The sequence below is a fragment of the Pelophylax lessonae genome, assembly GCF_965119305.1.
Source record: "Pelophylax lessonae genome assembly, chromosome: 1".
Classification (NCBI taxonomy): domain Eukaryota; kingdom Metazoa; phylum Chordata; class Amphibia; order Anura; family Ranidae; genus Pelophylax; species Pelophylax lessonae.
Genome location: NC_138768.1, coordinates 773436425 through 773456109, shown reverse-complemented (window position 1 = coordinate 773456109; position 19685 = coordinate 773436425). Strand labels below are relative to the sequence as shown.

Sequence of the window (19685 nt, the reverse complement as noted above, 5' to 3'; positions counted from 1 at the left end):
TTATGCTGCAAAATCTTTTTATCCAACCTCAATATTACTGCATTTGTTATTTTGAGAAGCCAATATAATCATTTTCTGCATATTATATCTTTGTTATCCATGGACTGGGGTCATGGCAAGGATGTGTCCTTTGCCTACATACTGTGTGCTAAAAGGTGTCCCTCTTTATCATTTCAGAAAGTTGGGAGTTATGATAGTATACAATACTGCCACATTCAGGGTTGCATAAAACTATACAATAGAGGTGTGCACATGCCTGCAGAAGCCATCCAAATGGCAGCATCCCGGCCACGTTTGACAGGCAAACCTCCGACACTTCATCCCTACACATTCTTATTGGACCTCACTGGCTAAAAGGAATGTGCAGGAGGCTCGAAGGGGTAGGAAAGCTTTGGCAATAAAAAATTCCAAAATTTTCCCTTTTGTATTTAGCCAGGATTCTGTCAGAACGGGAGAGTTTGCAAGGCTTCTGTTTTATTTTTAAAGTGTTTGCTACCCTGAAAAAAAAATTTAGATCCTTTTCCTTTAAATCATGTTATACAGCACAGTACTTGTGCTGTGTAAGTGTAATTTGGCCCCCTGTAACACCTGTAATACCTGGCTAATCGTGCCTGGCTGTACCCTGCCCTATGTAAACTGACCACGGTATATTATAGCTGCTGAGTCCTGACACCGAGGTCAGTGTACATGCCTCCGTCACCTGCAGCCCTGCTCTTTGTCTTCTGTGTCCTTCTCTGTCCTCCTCCCCCCTCCCCTCGCTGCCTGTAAGCTCCTCAATCCTCCCCTCCTGCTGTAATAAAAACTGTTTTCACTTTGTATAGTTCCCTCTCTTATTTAACATTAAGCTCCCCAGTGCATTTAATCCATATAAATATGCTGTATAAGACCTTAATTACGAGCACCGCTCCGCGCTCACGTGACTGCCTGCCGGTCTCCTCCTCTCAGCTCCTTGTCCTGGCTGACGTCAGCGGGGGATACCCAGCACCTCGCCCTGCAGCTATCAGATTGGGAGAGGAGACCAGCCGGCAGTCATGTGAGTGCTGAGTGGCGCTCGTAAATAAGGTATTATACAGCATATTTTTATAAATGAGATCCACTGGGGAGCTTAATGTTATCTAATAGAGGGAGCTATAAAAAGAAAAAAAGTGGCTTAAAAATCACTTTAAGATAGGTTGTCATTATTTATTTATTATTACAAACTTGGAATAAAGGTATGTTTGTACTGTTTGCATAGAGTCTTAAGCAGGCCATACATAGATCAAAATTCAGCTAGTTCAGCAAGGACCAGCCGAATTTCAATCCATGTATTGGTAGGGTGGTTGCACAAAAGTTGATCTATCGATCTACTTCTATACAACCGCCTTGTCGGTTTTTTTAGCTTGTTCAGCGTTGCCGGCTATAACAGATAATGACTGATGGCAGTCAAGTCTCCCCACTGTCAAAATAGCTCAGCGTGGAGAATTCCGCTGTCCACATCAAGTGTTTGGATGGGGGAATTGAGCCATTTGTTTTCATTCAACTTGCTGGTTGAAAGAAAAAAGACGGATAAATCTATGGGCTGTTGTACTTTAAGGTAAACACTATTCCTCTTTGTAAATATCAAAGACTCCTGCGAGCTAATACAACCCATGCTACTTCAATCAAGCCAGCTGCAAGCACTGATCGCCATCTCATTCTGACGTGTATAAAACAAACCTTATGGCTGCGCTAAATAATATCATATAAAACAATCAAATAAATAAATAAATGATAACAACTGTTAGAACCTCAATTGTGACAAGTGTATTATACTAGAGGTAACATGTGAATAAATAAAACTTGTGATATAATCAAATGCTTCTTTTAAAAAACATAAAGTCCACAACTATGCCCATTTTATGTAAATATATTGTGATGAGTATCCAGTTAGCCCCAATACATATTGCTTGTCTCCTCACTCCACTCCTCCACAGTATTGTTGCACATATGGAGAAAGAACTCAATGGTGCTTATACCATATCTTTATTAAAAACAATAGTATAAGTACTCACATTTTGCTGGTGCTTCCAGCGCACCAGACTAAACATGCAAAATATCCTCCAACAGCGGTTTCATTTGTGCCGTCAAGCCGTTAAATTGCAGAGTTAGGGACTGCAGATTACAGGGTGCCTTGCCGCGTCCTGCAGCTTACGCATGTATTTGCAAATGTGTGCAACCAAACCCCTGTTTTTATCGCATACTGTTAGACAGTGCAATTCGGTTGGTCGCTGGCTGGTTGGTAAGTTGTGACTGGAAATCTCTTTGTTTTTCTTGATCTGCGTTCGCCCTTCCAGTGCTCCTTACCATTAAGACCAGTTATAGGTGGAGGGGGGTGACCACTTTTTGCATTATCGTTGATATCTATATTGAGCCAGGCAATGCACTGACACCTTTGCCGCCATTGTGCGATGTTCAGTGTGACCCTGTGCCTTTAAGGAGGGGTGGGCTCCCTCTAGTCACCTGTCCTCCATCTATCCCATTAAATGCATGTGCTCTCATTGTAGAGACTCTTTAAATTGTAGAGTTAGGGACTGCAGATTACAGGGTGCCTTGCCGCGGCCTGCAGCTTACGCATGTATTTTCAAATGTGTGCAACCAAACCCCTGTTTTTAACGCATACTGTTAGACAGTGCAATTCGGTTGGTCGCTGGCTGGTTGGTAAGTTGTGACTGGAAATCTCTTCGTTTTTCTTGAAGCCGTCAGTCCACACTCCTGGAAGAAGGTTCTACCTAGTCGCCGGGTGGCAATACGTATTGGGGCTAAACAGATACTCATCCTCAGGCTGGGGAGAGGTAAAAAGGCTTTCTTAGATGGAGCTTAGGTACAAGGTCACATCATTTGAGGTGAGAACCCAACTATAAGGAGGGGAGCACTCATCGTGGTGGCACATGGATGTGTTCATTTAATGGCACGAAAGGAGAAGAAAGAGTGAGCACCCTGTACAACACAGATCTCGGTGGCAGGGAGAATTATCACAATATATTTACATAAAATTTGCATAGTTGTGGACTTTATGTTTTTTTTAAGAAGCATCTGATTATATCACAAGTATTATTAATTCACTATTCCTCTTTGTATTTAGCGTAAAGGTTGTAAACTGGAACTGAGCCTTGTAATAACATACATGTAGCTTCATACTGGAAGTGCTTTGCCATGTATGTATTTTCGCTGAGGATGCCAAAAATAAATACATATTTTACATAAAATATACACTTTACAAATCATAAACTACATCTGTCCCTAAAACTGTGTAATCAGCAGCTTTTTGTGTTCCATGGTATATGCTCAGAATGCACTCATATTTTCCTAGTACCGAATGGTTTTGCTGTGATTAATGAGATCCAGTCTTCATATGATACATTAGTTCTCTTCTTTTCTTTTCTTTTTTTTTTTTACTGTAATGAGCTATATTAAATGTTAACAGCAGGTGTCTAAAAATGCTATGCCTGGAAAACATCCCATTATATACCCACAATATCAGAAATACCATGAGGAATGTGGTAAAATTTATATTAAAAAAGGTTGGTAAGGCAAATACCACTGACAGTAATGTGCAAAGGATTTATATTTACTATGTATAATTAATAATTGATGAGGTTATTAGGAGTTTCCTGAACTAGTTGGACAAGACGTTCATAAATGTCATGTGGCATTTAAATCATGTTCAAAATGTTCCCCCATATATATAGGGACTTTAAGGGCAGACAAGACACCAATATGATAAAAAGTTTGTACATTTATTGAATCATATTAAAATATATATATGACGTATAGTATTGACACAAATACAAAAATATATGACAATTCACATAGATGTAAAATTACACATCCTGGTTGTGTTGACCATAAGAAGTGCACTTGTCTCCATAGCACATGGCGTGTTTCAGGTTTGTACCCTTCATCAGGGGTGTATCATAATGAGATTGTATGCATTCATATTGTTTCTGTTGGTAGAAGATACCAGCATCTGTTTGTGTTGTTAGAAGATACCAACATCTTCTACCAACAGAAAAAATATGAATGCATACAATCTCCTTATGATACATCCCTGATGAAGGGTACGAACCTGAAATGTGTCGGGTGCTATGCAGACAAGTGCACTTCTTATGTTCAACACAACCAGGATGTGTAACTTTACATCTATGTGAGTTGTCATATATTTTTGTATTTGTGTCAATACTGTACGTTATATATATATATATATATTAATATGATTCAATAAATGTTTAACCGCTTAAGCCCTGGAAGATTTTACCCCCTTCCTGACCAGGGGCTATTTTGCGATTCGGCACTGCGTGAATTTAACGGACAATTGCGCGGTCGTGCGATGCTGTACCTAAACAAATTTGACGTCCTTTTTTTCCCACAAACAGAGCTTTCTTTTGGTGGTACTTGATCACCTGTGCGATTTTTTGATCATGCGCTATAAACAAAAAAAGAGCAATAATTTTGCATAAATAATAATATTTTTCAAATTTTTTTATATGAAATTCCCAGAAAAAAAAATGTAAAAATCAAATTTTTTTTTAACATTTTCGGCCAATTTGTTTTATGCTACATATGTTTGGTAAAAAAATCCCAAAAAGCGTATTTTGATTGGTTTGCGCAAAAGTTATTGCGTTTACTAACTAAGGGAAAGATTTTTGTCATTTTTGTTGTTTTTTTTTTTTTAACGAGTAATGGCGGTGATCTGTGATTTTTTTTTGCGGGACTGCAACATTACGGCGGACAGATCGTACTCTTGACTGACATTTTTGACACTTTTGGGGTTACCAGTGACATTACTACAGTAATCAGTGCTATACATATGCACTGTTACTGTAAAAATGACACTGGCAGTGAAGGGGTTAACTTTTTTTTGAGAGGGAGGGGTTAAGTGTGTCCCTAGGGGCGTGATTCTAACTGTGATTGGCTGTGGCTTGATTTCTACGAACAGAGATCAACGGTCCTACATAGCAGAACCATTTGATCTCCATTCTTACACAGGGGAGAATGACAGGCGGCTTTGTTTACATTAGCCGCCTGCCTTTCTCCCGGTGTAACGGACAATCGCGAGTGCCCGGCGGACATCGGGTCCGCCAGGCAAATGCGCGGGGGGGGGGGTCGGTGACCGCGTGGGAGCAGGAGCGCACCTCCGGGGGCGCGCGCTCGCTCCCTAGACCCTCACAGGCTAGTGACGTAGTACTACGTCGCTTTGCCTGTGAGAGGGGCTGACCGCCGCAGTAAATAGTCGTGCGGCGGTCGGCAAGCGGTTAAACTTTTTATCATATTGTGTCTTGTCTGCCCTTAAAGTCCCTATATATATATATATATATGGGATCATTTATTAAAGCATTTTCAGGTATATACCATATCCAGTGTGCATTGTCCATTTGCTCAGTCACTGTATTTTTACCTGTTGTCCCTCACCCACTTTTTTACAATTGAATTAGTTGCTGTGGGGGATCTGTCCTGATGGCAGGACATTTTTTTTATCAGCGAATAGGTGCACTAAATCTTAAGCCCTGTACACACGGCCCGAATGACGGCCAACATTCAGCTCGTGTGTACTGCAGCCGGTCCAACAGAAGCCAGCCATTCGGCCGACCTCTCTCAAAGGTGCATAACTGAAAAAGGTCTGCCGACTTGCTCCCGATCGGCTCTCTCAGCCAATAGCTGGAGGCATGGACCGGAGTGTTCCGGTGGTTGGGGGGGGCCCTGTCAGAACACAATAGCACAGCAAGGGAGATCGCTGTACTAACAGTGGATAGTTAGTACAATGGCTCCTACCTGAAGTGTCAGTTTTTTTTCATTCAGCCCGCTGAGTTGAATGAAAAAAAGTAGCAGTGTGTATTTGTGTATTGGGCTTTAGAAGAAAGTAGTAAAGTGTGGGTGTGTAAACAATGACTTATTTCCTTTGCTTAGCAACAAAAAAAACATTATACCCCAGTTACTAATAAAAAATAACACCCTCTAGCGTTGAAGACCATTAAAACATTCTATGTAAACCAGCGCTTGTATTAAGCAGTACCCAAACCCAGTTTATGTAATCAGAGTTTAAAAGTGTTTCCACCTCTGTGCTAGACAGCCAATGGCAATTGTAGGCTCCATGGCTTAGCCCAGACAACATCAAGCCTGGAGTAAGAACTGTGTCCCAATGCAGCAGTGACAATGAGTAGATCATCAGCACATGGGGCAGCACAGTGGCTAAGTGATTAGCACTTCCACCACGCAGCACTAGGGTTGTCGGTTTGAATCCCAATCATGGCACTACCTGACCTGAGTTTGTATGTTGTCCCTCTGGGTGCCCAGCCATGCTAGTAAGTAAATTGGCCCTTGTGTGTGTATGTATGAATGTGAGTAAAGCCTCGTACACACGCACCGATTGTTGGCCGTGAATTTTCGGCCAACGTCCGATCAGCCGATTGTCGGCTTGTTAGTATGATGCTTCCGACAACCGACTGCGACTTTTCAGCCGAACAAAATCTGGTGTGCATGCTATAAAATTTTTGTTGGCCGTCAACAGAACGGCCGATTGTTCGTCAGTCAGTACAGATTTCGTCAGACAAAAATCTGATAAGCAAGACTGGGCATGCTCAGAGATGAAAAAACACACGGAAAGTAAACCAACACATGACATCACTTCTGAAGTTGGTTTTTGTTGGCCGATAAAATTTGTGCGCAGTCTAGAGCAAATTTCAACCAACACAACAACACTGGACAAAAGACGGCCGATCGGTCGGCCAACAATCGGTGCATGTGTACGAGGCTTTAGGGACCCTGAACTGTATGATCCTTGAGGACTGATGTGAATGTATAATAAATATGTAAAGTACTGTGTAAATTGACAGCACCTGTAATAAATGAGCAGTAAGACACCGTGGAGCAGTAACAGCCAGAATTAATTAAAAATTATTTTATGGCCTTATAAATATATACTGTGTAAAAGGCCAGCTCATGCTGGAACTATAACATCTAACCCTACTGTGGAAGTCAGGTGCTTGACAACCTGTGCATCTTACCCAAATGAAAAAAAAATTACTTTTTTTTATGTAGCTGAAATTTATTTTCCTAATTTTTTATTTTTTTTAGTGCAGCATTTTGCTACTTTCTGTAAAGTGGCAGTTTAACAAAAAAAAAAACATTTTTTTTCCTCTATCATTCTCTCTCTCTTCCCATTTTCAATTTACTCTATACATATCTCCTTTCATTCAAAATAAATTCCTGTTTCTATGCTTCTCCAAAACTGTCTTTCCCATTTCCTCCTCTTTCAATTGTCTTCTACAACTGATGTAACTCAACTACTCTTGATTCCTGGCTTTACTTACATCCATATTTTATCTTGCTGTTAACTGATGCTTCTCCAAAACTATCAATCTAAAGAGTGGCACTGTTTTCTGATGTAATCATGTAACTAAAATGCAAAGTAAGGAGTTAAAGTCTACTTTGATATTTTAATGTTAATGAAAAACATACTCTGTTTAACCAACGCATTATGATCACGCCAAATGGTTTAACCACACTAGTTGGGCCCACAGTCCACATATCCACTTTTAATACTTTTGTTGTAGCATATTTGAGTGCCATCTCACCGCTAGAGATGTTATGTGAACTGTGATGTCATTTCCAGAGCCAAAGGACTCCAGAAAGAGTTGGCAGAAAAGAGAAGGTTCTTCCCATACCCTTCCCTGACACGCTGGTGAGCAGCTGGCACAACGTGTAAAGAGTCTGGAAGAGCAGATTGATTGAGATACTGCATTCTGTAGTGAAAAGCCAGTTATGATATGTCTCTCTAATGATTACATTATTATTGAACTGAAAAACTGTAAACTAGAGTTTGCACTTGATGGCAGCCCACTGAGATTACTTTGTACTTTACATTGTACAAATCAAAAGTCTGCCAAAACATGTTATCTCAGATTCACAGACTCCTCTCAGCAGCAACAATAACATTTCCTTTTTCTATCGGTTACCAGATTGCTGCTGATGAGGAGAATCTATTGTTGCTTAGGGGGAATTTTATGTTTCTGGGGGGTGGGAAGGGGGGATCATTTGTTGATGGGAGAGATCTACTGTTGAGGAAAGGGTCTATTGATGCTGGCTTCTGGGAAATCTATTGCTGCTTTTGGAGTCTAATGTTGCTAGAGTGGATCAACAGTATTGTTGCTGGGGGGGTATTTTGTTGTGGGGGGGGGGCTATTGTTACTGGGGGTTCTATTGTAGCTTTTGGGGTCTTCTGTTGCTGGGAGTTCATTTTTTTGCTGGGGGGGTGGTTATGGCTGCTGAGGAGATCTATTGTTGCTGGGGGATCTATTGTTGCCGGGGGAATCTATTGTTGCTGGGGTATCTATTGTTGTTGGGGTATCTATTGTTATTGGGTGGGATCTATTGTTGCTGGTGGGTCTATTGTTTTTGGGTGTTGGGGGGTCTGTTGTTGATGGAGGGAGTCAATTACTGCCTTTCATTAGCAAATTCCATACAAACTATTTAGTACCAAAAAATAATACTTTGTTCGGTATTCGCTAAAAGGGGCGGCACTGAGATAAGGGTAGGGGGTGGAACCAAAGGACATTGCTAGGAGGTGGGCAGGAAGCAGACACAAGGGGAGACCCAGAAGGAGGGAGTACCTTTACCTATTCTCTGAGAAAAAAAGCCTTGTACTTTTTGAGATACTGTTAAGTTGCTTGAAGCAGCTTCTCAGTTGCATTAAACTGCTTTTGAAGTGCTTTAAGTTGGTTTTGCATTTACATTGACTTATTTGGGAAGGGGAATCAGCTTAGAAGCAAACAAAGCCCCTGTACACAAGACTTTCATGAAGTTCAACTACTGATCTTGCACCCAGTACAGTGCTCTTTAGCCCTCCCTTTAAAAAAATAGAACTATACCTCATCTTTTTGCTATGTTTCATGTTCTTTATCATTTGTCTTTACCACATTATACTCCTTCTGCACACTGGGGTACATAATACGAAGCTGCCAATAAATATATCCCCTAGAATAAGAATCAAATTAATACTGGCTGTAGACGGGTCATGATCTCCCCCTAGAATAGCATGCAAGGAGAAATCTGCCCTTCCTCCCATGACTCCAAAGGACTGTCTATGGTAAAAGATGTTTACTACACACAACAAAAAATGATTTACTTTAAAAAAATGGAAACTGATAAATAGATTTGGGGTCAATGTATACCTTTACTACCCACAAACACCCCCCCCCCCCCCCCCACACACACACACACACGCACATTCACAATTCTGCTGGGCTGAACCTTCATTTTAAAAATGATCTGGAAGATCTGAAAGTGCAGTGTGGAATATTGTGAAAGTGTGGAATATTGGACATATTGCACACTGTAATGATGTTGCAGTACTATAAAAAAGATATATATATATACGTATATATATATATATATATATATATACACAAAATATCTAGACTTTTGAGAAACATTTGTTATAAAGTATACATTCATAATACAATCTGTGTAATGTTAAAAATAAATTATTATATTAAAATCTAAAATGCAGATTGTATGCAAAGCAGGTGGTATAAAGACAATAAAGGGTAACTATACACTAAACTGATTTTGTTTTTAAATAAATTATATGATTTTAATGAATAAGCAGTTATACAGATTTGTGATTAGATACATACTTCTAAAGTGAAATGTGCATTCATCTTTTATGGTAAAAAAAAAAGAATAAAAGACCATATGCAATAAAAGGCAGACTTTGTGTTAAACCAGAACCATTTATAAAGGTTAGTAATACATTAATTAAAAATGTATTATAATCCGTCACCATGTAACTGTAAAAAGGTTTTCATGTAGATTACCCAAGGTTCCTATAGACTTCTATTAGATTGCAGTTTTGGTACGTTTTTTAAACAATTGCACCAAAAGCTTGTATGCTGCATTTTTGGTACGCTTTCAGAATACAAACCAAAAAAACATGTGAACTAATAGAAGTCTATGGGAAACCACAGGTAAACTGTGTTTTACCTATGCTGAGGCCAAGACGCAGCACTGCAGCATAAAACCGCCTTAAAATTTTAAAGCTTTGAAAACTCTGGGCATGTGTCTTGGTTCACCATTATAAAGACAACGTCTGTTCTCATCTCAATGCTGCAGAGTTTTTTGAGAAATGCAACATCTTTGTTTTTATCTGCATATTAGTACATTGTGAGGTTCATAGAAGTCAATGGGTCACATCAAAGCACATATAACCTGTGCTTTGATGTGTTAGCTACAGATATTTTGAAGCCTTAGTCAATTGTTAACATTTACCTCCCCTAAATTATATATTTAAAAAATGCATTGATAACATGTGTGAACATGTATCAAAATGCATGGCAGTACACATAGGAAATGCACATTGACACATGACAATGCACCTACCTAATGCTACAAAAAAACCGCACCTCTGCATGCGCACGGATAGTGCTAAATGTGCCCTAAACATACAAACCCAATTCCAAAATAGTTGGGACACTGTACAAATTGTGAATAAAAACAGAATGAAATTATGTGGAAGTTTCAAATTTCAATATTTTATTCAGAATACAACACAGATGACATATCAAATGTTTAAACTGAGAAAATGTATCATTTTAAGGCAAAAATAAGTTGATTTTAAATTTCATGGCATCAACACATCTCAAAAAAGTTGGGACAAGGCCATGTTTACCACTGTGTGGCATCCCCTCTTCTTTTTATAACAGTCTGCAAACGTCTGGGGACTGAGGAGACAAGTTGCTCCAGTTTAGGAATAGGAATTTTGTCCCATTCTTGTCTAATACAGGCTTCTAGATGCCCAACTGTCTTAGGTATTCTTTGTCGCATCTTCCTCTTTATGATACACCAAATGTTTTCTATGGGTGAAAGATCTGGACTGCAGGCTGGCCATTTCAGTACCCGGATCCTTCTTCTACGCAGCCATGATGTTGTAATTGATGCAGTATGTGGTCTGGCATTGCCATGTTGGAAAATGCAAGGTCTTCCCTGCAAGAGACGATGTCTGGATGGAGGCATATGTTGTTCTAGAACTTGGATATACCTTTCAGCATTGATGGTGCCTTTCCAGATGTGTAAGCTGCCCATGCCACACGCACTCATGTAACCCCATACCATACATTCTGAACTGAGCTCTGATAACAACTTGAGTTGTCCTTGTCCTGTTTAGTCCGGATGACATGGCGTCACAGTGTTCCAAATAGAACTTCAAATTTTGATTTGTCTGACCACAGAACAGTTTTCCACTTTGCCACAGTCCATTTTAAATGAGCCTTGGCCCAGAGAAAACGCCTGCACTTCTGGATCATGTTTAGATATGGCTTCTTTTTTGGCCTATCTAGTTTTAGCTGGCAACGGCGAATGGCACGGTGGATTGTGTTCACCAACAATGTTTTCTGGAAGTATTCCTGAGCCCATGTTGTGATTTCCATTACAGTAGCATTCCTGTATGTGATGCAGTGCCGTCTAAGGGCCCGAAGATCACGGGCATCCAGTATGGTTTTCCGACCTTGACCCTTACGCACAGAGATTGTTCCAGATTCTCTGAATCTTTGGATGATATTATGCACTGTAGATGATGATAACTCCAAACTCTTTCAAATTTTTCTCTGAGAAACTCCTTTCTGATATTGCTCCACTATTTTTCGCCGCAGCTTTTGGGGAATTGGTGATCCTCTGCCCATCTTGACTTCTGAGAGACACTGCCACTCTGAGAGGCTCTTTTTTATACCCAATCATGTTGCCAATTGACCTAATAAGTTGCAAATTGGTCCTCCAGCTGTTCCTTATATGTACATTTAACTTTTCCGGCCTCTTATTGCTCCCTGTCCCAACTTTTTTGGAATGTGTAGCTCTCATGAAATCCGAAATGAGCCAATATTTGGCATGATATTTCAAAATGTCTCACTTTTTTTTTTTTTTTTATTTTAACATTCGATATGTTATCTATATTATGTTGTGAATAAAATATAGGCTTATGAGATTTGTAAATTAGTCCATTCCTTTTTTACTCACAATTTGTACAGTGTCCCAACTTTTTTGGAATTGGGTTTGTATACCGAAACAGAAAATTTACTGTAAACATAATGACCATTCACTGCGCATTTACTGTACATACATCCAAATATTTTGATTCTGTACGTTAAGGCCCCTTTCACACAGGCTGACCGTTCAGTTTTTTTTGGCGGATCTGAATGGATGCCCCATGCATCTCTATGGGGCATCGGATGTCAGCGGAGACATGTCCACTGACATCCGATTTGATCCGTAAAATCTGGACGGATGTAAACCCTATTTTCCATCCATCCAGCGGATCGGATGGGATCGGATGAGAACGGACACACGGTGCATTCTCATCCGATTCCCCCATAGAGAACAGGGGGGACCTACTCAGCGGGGAATCGGCAGATCGATCCTCCGCTGAGAAAAACGGAGTCCGTCTGACGGACTCCCTGTGTGAAAGGGGCCTAAAGCTGAACTCCAGGCAAATAGCAAACCCACAATTTATTTTAGTTGTGATTCCTTTAAAAAATAATTACATCTACTTTTACATGCAACTAGCATTAGTTGAAGAGGAAAAGGCAAAACTAAGATCGAATTGGGCTCTGCTGTAGGATCATGTGCTGCCGGGGTACCATACTTACAGGAGCAGAGAGCAAAGTGAGCGCACTGTTTCAGTTTTTTCATTGTCCAGTCAGCAGGTTGGGAGGGTGGGGGTGACACCATTGTTTTTCTGAAATTGGACCTTGCATCAGATTTACTTGTTCATGTTAAAGCCACACATGTAATCTGTAAGGTATTCATTATTTCAGAAATCACAGAACTTCCCTGATAATAACTGCATCTGCTTTTTTTTCTCCAGAAGGACAGCTCGACCTTTTTTACAGTCATCATCCAGAGTCTCCATCTACTTCCTGGACTGACAGGTCCACTTTCTGAATGAAAACGTGGTGTCTCCCTACTGACTGCCTGGCAAAGGTGTTTTCATCACAAAAGTGGCTGGGCAGAATGACAAATCATTTTGCAGATAAAACAGTGTGTGTATTTGGACTAAGCGTTTGGAAATTTTCCTGGAGTTTAGGCTTCAATATTCACTGAAATTTCACTAGTTTGAACACTTACAAGCATCACATTCACCGGGGTAAAACAGGTTCTGAATTTTAGATTATCCAACATAGCTCTGTGTCTCTGAAGGGCAATGAAATCAGATCACCAACCTAGGTATGCTGTCTACTTGAATGTTTGGCTCACAAGACTGGTTGAACACAGTTAAAGTATTTTTTGGGCCAGTTTAAGGCAGTTCGCAGATTTTTTATTTCAATTGTGTATTTAGAGCCAGTTCACATTAGCGCGACTTGTCAGGCGACTTGTCAGCCTGACAAGTCGCGCTCCCTCGCGGTCCATTGACCGCTACAGGACCCATTCTAATAGGAGCGACACAAGTCGCTCCGACTTAGAAAAAGGGTCCTGTACTATTTCGGGGTGACCTCAGAGCGACTTGCATAGACTTCCATTATGTGAAGTCCCTGCAAGTCGCTCTGAAGTCGTGGTGCAATGTAATGCACAAGTCGCCCCCGAAGTAGTAAGGAGTCATGTCGCCTCAGTGTGAACCAGCTCTAAGGTTTTTCCCTCACCTTTCTTTAAAAAATGTGAGAAATAATAATAACAGCATAGTACATTAACCCACATCAACCCACCAGAATTAAAAAGTGTATCCAGCTAAACCCTTCTTTCTCAGTTTTGGATATAGTGGTGAAGATTAGAACCCCTGTTAGGATTTTACTGCTATGTGGGACCTGTGTAAATTTTACTGCTCTGTGGGACCTGTGTAGATTTTACTGCTATGTGGGACCTGTGTAGATTTTACTGCTATGTGGGACCTGTGTAGATTTTACTGCTATGTGGGACCTGTGTAGATTTTACTGCTATGTGGGACCTGTGTAGATTTTACTGCTATGTGGGACCTGTGTAGATTTTACTGCTCTGTGGGACCTGTGTAGATTTTACTGCTATGTGGGACCTGTGTAGTTTTTGTTTGCTTCAAGTGGGTTTTGCATTCCTTTACAAGTCTCTGGGAATGCAAAATCTGAATGGAGCAGTTCAGAAGGAAGTCGAATGAAAGGTCAAATCCAACTGTCACTGATTTCTGAATGATCTAAGAAACATCTCAAACTAATGTCAAACTGATACCATGGAGCCCAAGCCTGGCTATATAGGCCCTATCACTTCCTGTCCTACTGACAAAGTTTTAGTAAACAGGAAGTGAGGCAAACACTCCAACAGCAAGTCAGACAGAAATAATAAAAAACTGTGGGAAACCTAGTACCCAGGTTAGATTTTTCTGTCTGCCTGTGTCATTGTTGCAGATATCCCTCACTTTCTGTCTGGTAAAACCATTGTCAGTGGTACAGAAAGTGAAGGTAAATCTTATGGCAGACGGTTCTTGTCCTTCCCTTCTCTATCCAAAACCAAATCGGAGGATTTGGCTATACATGCACTTTAGCTGTTCACTGGGATGACCCCTGTAAATGGCTCCTGACATTGTCACCGTTTCATTGCTTCTTGAATACATTTGTGGACCCATTTCCTTCTGTGCAGACCATGAAAAGTTTCAATCTAGCTTTGTATACACAACGATCAGCCAAAACTTTATTACCACCCACCTAATTTTGAGTAGGTCACCCTTTTGGCACCAAAATAGCCCTGACCCATTGAGGCAGGGAGGTCACTAGACCTCTGAAGGTATGCTGTGGTATCTAGCACCAAGCCATCAATATTATTATTATACAGGATTTATATAGCACCAACGGTTTACGCAGCGCCAAATACTATACAATAATACAGTAGAAATCAGAGGGCCCTGCTCATTAGAGCTTACGATCTAAGAGGGAGGGTCAAGAGATACAAGAGGTAAAAACTGTGGGGGATGTGCTGATAGAGAAAATAAATGTACAGTTGTTAGGTGGGGGCCAGATAGGCTTCTCTGAAGAGATGAGTTTTCAGGGATCACCTGAAAGTGGACAAAGTAGGAGATAGTCGGACAGATTGGGGTAGAGCATACCAGATGGTGGGAGAGGCTCGGGAGAAGTCCTGGAGGCAAGCATGGGATGAAGTGACAGGGGAGCTAGAGAGCAGGAGGTCTTGGGAGGAGCAAAGAGATTGATTTGGTTGGAATTTTGAGACCAGGTTAGTGATGTAGCTGGGGGCCAGGTTGTGTATGGCTTTGTAGGTTATTGTTAGTATCTTGAATTTAATTTGTTGGTTGAGTGGCAGCCAATGGAGGGATTGCCAGGGAGTGGTAGCAGACGTCGAGCGATTTCTAAGGTGGAGGAGCAGTGTTCCTGATGGACTGAAGAGGGGATAGCCTATTTAGAGGTGAGCCAATAGGAGTGAGTTGCAGTAGTCGAGGCAAGAGATTTCCACGGGAGTAGATTAGAAGCTTTGTGGTGACATTGGTTAGAAAGGGGCGTATCTTGGAGATGTTGCGGAGGTTGAGGCAGCAAGCTTTGGACAGCGATTGGATGTGGGGCCAAAAGGATAGTTCAGAGTCCAGGATTATACCTAGGACCTTGGCGTGGGGGGATGGGTTGATAGTTGAGCCATTGATTTTGACAGAGAAATCAGGGGAGAGGGCACGTGGGGGAGGAATTATCATAAGCTCAGTTTTGGATAGGTTGAGTTTGAGAAAGTGATGTGACATCTAGGCTGATATATCTGTTAGTAAGTTGGTGATGCATGAGGAGACAGATGGAGTGAGCTGGGTGGTGGAGAGATAGATTTAAGTGTCGTCAGCATAGAGATGATATTGGAAGCCATGAGGGACAATCAACTGACCCAGGGAGGAGGTGTAGATTAAGAATAGGAGAGGTCCAAGAACAGAACCTTGGGGAACCCCAACGGAGAAAGGAAGAGGAAAGGAGGAAGTAAAGTTGAAGGTGACACTAAAGGGGCGGTGGGATAGGTAGGATAAGAACCAGCGAAGAGTACAGTCACGGAGATACTTTAAGTGCTGTAAGTTGCAAGGAAGGGCCTCCATGGATCAGACTTGTTTTTTTCCAGCATATCCATTAGATGTTTGATTGATTGGGATCAGGAGTATTTGGAGGCCAAGTCAACAGCTTGAACTTGTTGTTGTGTTCAGACAATACCATTCCCATGAAGGGTGAACTTGGACAGCAACAATGTTTAGGTAGGTGGTACATGCCAAGTAACAGCCACATGAATAGCAGGACCCAAGGTTTCCCAGCAGAACATTGCCCAAGGCATCACTGCCTCCACCGGCTTGCCTTAAGTCCATACTGCATCTTGGTGCCATCTCTTCCCCAGGCAAGCGATGCACACACACCACCCATGATGGAAAAGAAAACATGATTCATCAGACCAAGCGATCTCCTTTCATTGCTCCGTGGTCCAGTACTGATGCCCAATGTAGGTGCTTTTGGCAATGGGCACAGATCAGCACGGGCAGCCTGATTAGTCTGCGTTGACACATCCCCATACAGAACAAATTACGATGACCATTTTGTCTGCTTTCAACACAACAACTTCAGGGGCAACTTGTTTACTTGTTGCCTTATACATCCCACTGAATTTCAGATGCCATTTTAATGAGATAACCAATATTATTCCCTTAACCTGTCAGTGGTCATAAAGTTATGGCTGATCTGTGTATGTAATCCAGCCCATATTATATGTTAGTAAATATACAGCAGAACAGAAGTGGTTACAGATGACAATTTCCTATGGAAAAAGCACAAAGTCGGAGAGCAGCTAACATACTTTCCCAAACACTATTTGCAGTGATGTGTTTGGAATGACAATGATGCCCTGTGCCAGCTACAATGAAAGGAGCTTCAGTAAGTGTATTGTTATGGAGTGCGGTACTCACAGCAGCTGCAGGGAAGGCAGATGAGAAAACATTCGGTCCTTGATCTCAGAAAATGTCCCATTCACCAGACTCCTACAAAAGTAGATACAAACAAAAGTCACATACTGGGGTGCATTTCACAGGGGAAAATACAGTCTGAATTGTTTTTCATGCCAAAAGTTTACCAGAACTTTTCTAGGCTGCTGTTCATTAAAGGGGAACTATAGTCTTTTAAAAGTTTTTGAACATACATGTGAAATGATGAGTTTATTCCAAAATGTTTGTAAAATAAAAAAAACCTGTTTCTGTGTATAGTTTATAATATAGTTTAAAATGCTATCTACAGTATCTATCTATCTATCTATCTATCTATCTATCTATCTATCTATCTATCTATCTATCTATCTATCTATCTATCTATCTATCTATCTATCTATCTATCTATCTATCTATCTATCTATCTATCTATCTATCTATCTATCTATCTATCTATCTATCTTTTTTAGAAACAAAAAAAGTGACAACAAAAAAACAAAAACAAAGTAGTCCATGGAGTCTGCCCCATTTTATTTCTCATTTTATACATTTTATTTTTACCATTTTTATCTGAGTATAGATCTATGTTTGTCCCAAGTATGTTAGAATTCACTTACTGTTGACTGACTCACTACCCTTACTACTACTTCTACTGGAAGTCTATTTCAAGCATCAACTACCCTTATCAGTAAAATAATACTTTCTAAGATTAGTTTTGAACTTTCCTTCAGTTAATTTGAAGTCCTGTCCCCGTGTTCTTGATTCCATAATGAAAATACTGCCCCCCTGAATTTTTTTCACTCCTTTTTTAAGGGAGAGTTTAAAGGTTTTAATCATGTCCCCCGTTTCACTTCTTTTCTCCAGACTGTACATATTAAAGAGGAGCTCCAGGCTACCCCCCAAAAAACTGAAAGTCAACAGCCAAAAATACTGTAGCTGGTGACTTTTAATATAAGGACACTTACCTGTCCAGGGAATCTAGCGATGTCCTCAATCGAGCCGATTCTTCAATTGGCTTTGGGTGCAGGCGCTGGCATCTTAGGTATGGGAAACCGGCAGTGAAACTTCCCGGTTTCAAAGTCGCTTTCCTACTGTGAATATGAGAGCTCTGCTGCGCTTTGTGAATGGTCCCGCAGTCTTCTGGGAACTGTGATGTGTCCCAGAAGGCTGCGGAGGGGAAGGAGGAGGGGGGCCAAACTTCTGCACAGATCGCCGCGACTATCTGCCTGGAAGTTGGAGCGGGTACCTGTAAAAACTATACACCCTCTCCCTCCCAAAAAGTGGGGAGGATGCAAACAAGCGGAAATTACCCTTTTGGGTGAAATTCTGCTTTAAGTTTAAATCTCTCCTAATATGTTTTATCACTCAAACCTTTTAGCAATTTTGTTACCCATTTCTGGACTTTTTCTATGTTATCAATATAAGGGGTTAACTGTGGAGTTAACCTGCCCCATTGATGACCACTCTCAGACTGCTGGCATTTAGATTGATAAAGTTTATAATCATCACAGCCCTTACTAGCCTTACACCACCGCCTTTGTTGGCAATGCAAAAATAGAAATCTGTATATATAGATGAAGTAATACCAGTTTTCTAGATTGATGCTATCATATAATATGAGATTCACATCAGGCACGCCACTTTTCAATTCTTATCTGCAGTTTCCAGGAACACTGTGAAGGGCTCTGCTTCTCTGCAGGTTCTTTTTAACTTTCTACAAAAGTGTCTGGGATTTAAAAACTGCTGAATTCCAGCTGCTAATTTCTTGCATTGATTTACGAAAAAAACTAAAACTGATTTCTGAAGTGTCTTAGTCTGATGTATAACACTGATTCTGCCTGACATATGACGGATTCATGTTATAAATGCTTTGCAATAAAGGGTTTCATGTCTGTGCATTGGGGGAAAGTCAGGAGTACAGTTATGATTCACCCACATCCCCTGGGTCCTACAAGTTAGAAATATAAACATCCAGCACCAATTTTCTATCAGGTTTTTGACAGGTTCCTTCTAAGTACATCCCAGGGACAGCGTAAAAACGTCCTTCCAGTAATTTGTCAACATTATGTGAACAGCAGTGATAACATTCACAGTTGTATACCCAAACCTGAGCATAATTTAACTTGACATTTACCTAACTTTGCAGGAAAGCTAACTTTTTTCAAAGTAGGCAACAGAATGGCAGTTGTGGTTCTACTTAGTCAGATTCCTGTACAAGAAGTTAGCTGTATGCTGGAAAATATGTAATTTAGGTTTAAAGATGAAGAAAAACCCTGGTACGGATCTTTAAGTTAAAGTGTTTTATAGCTATCAGTTAAGCTACAACTATCATCTACCTAAAGTGGGTTACGAAGCCAAATATTTTATTTTTAAATAATTGAAAAAATATTTTTAAATAATATTATAGCCAGATTCTCCTATGTAGACACAGCTAACACATAAAATTCCCTTTAAATTGCTACCAAAGCTAGAAAGTTTAAAGGAACTGTGATTAGCAGGAATGCTTTTGGTAGGTGAAGACAAGTTTTCTGTTTGTGGTGCCACTGCCAGAACATGCTGGAAAACATTTGTCAATCAGCAGCTGAAGCCAAACAGCTGCAACCACTGATCAGTATATTCTGACAGCAGTAGGTCCCGCTGTCAGAATACAATGTCCTAGTGGAGGGGGGATTCCTCCACCCACCAGTGACTAAAGCAAAAAAATACTAATTTATGACCAGCTTTAGACTACCATAAGTGAGGACGCTTTCAACCCCATCTTGTTCTGAACCAACAC

The 19685-nt window shown here is 40.7% G+C and overlaps 1 protein-coding gene across 2 annotated transcripts in view; it reads right to left on the bottom strand.

The window, feature by feature from the left end:
• LGI2 (leucine rich repeat LGI family member 2) overlaps positions 1 to 19685 on the bottom strand; it is an 83079-nt gene that overhangs the window by 54872 nt on the left and 8522 nt on the right. For both annotated transcript variants that reach the window (XM_082267893.1, XM_082267894.1), the window contains exon 2: positions 16895 to 16966. In XM_082267893.1, coding sequence (XP_082124019.1) covers positions 16895 to 16966 — 72 coding nt within the window. The remainder of the gene's footprint in view (positions 1 to 16894; positions 16967 to 19685) is intronic.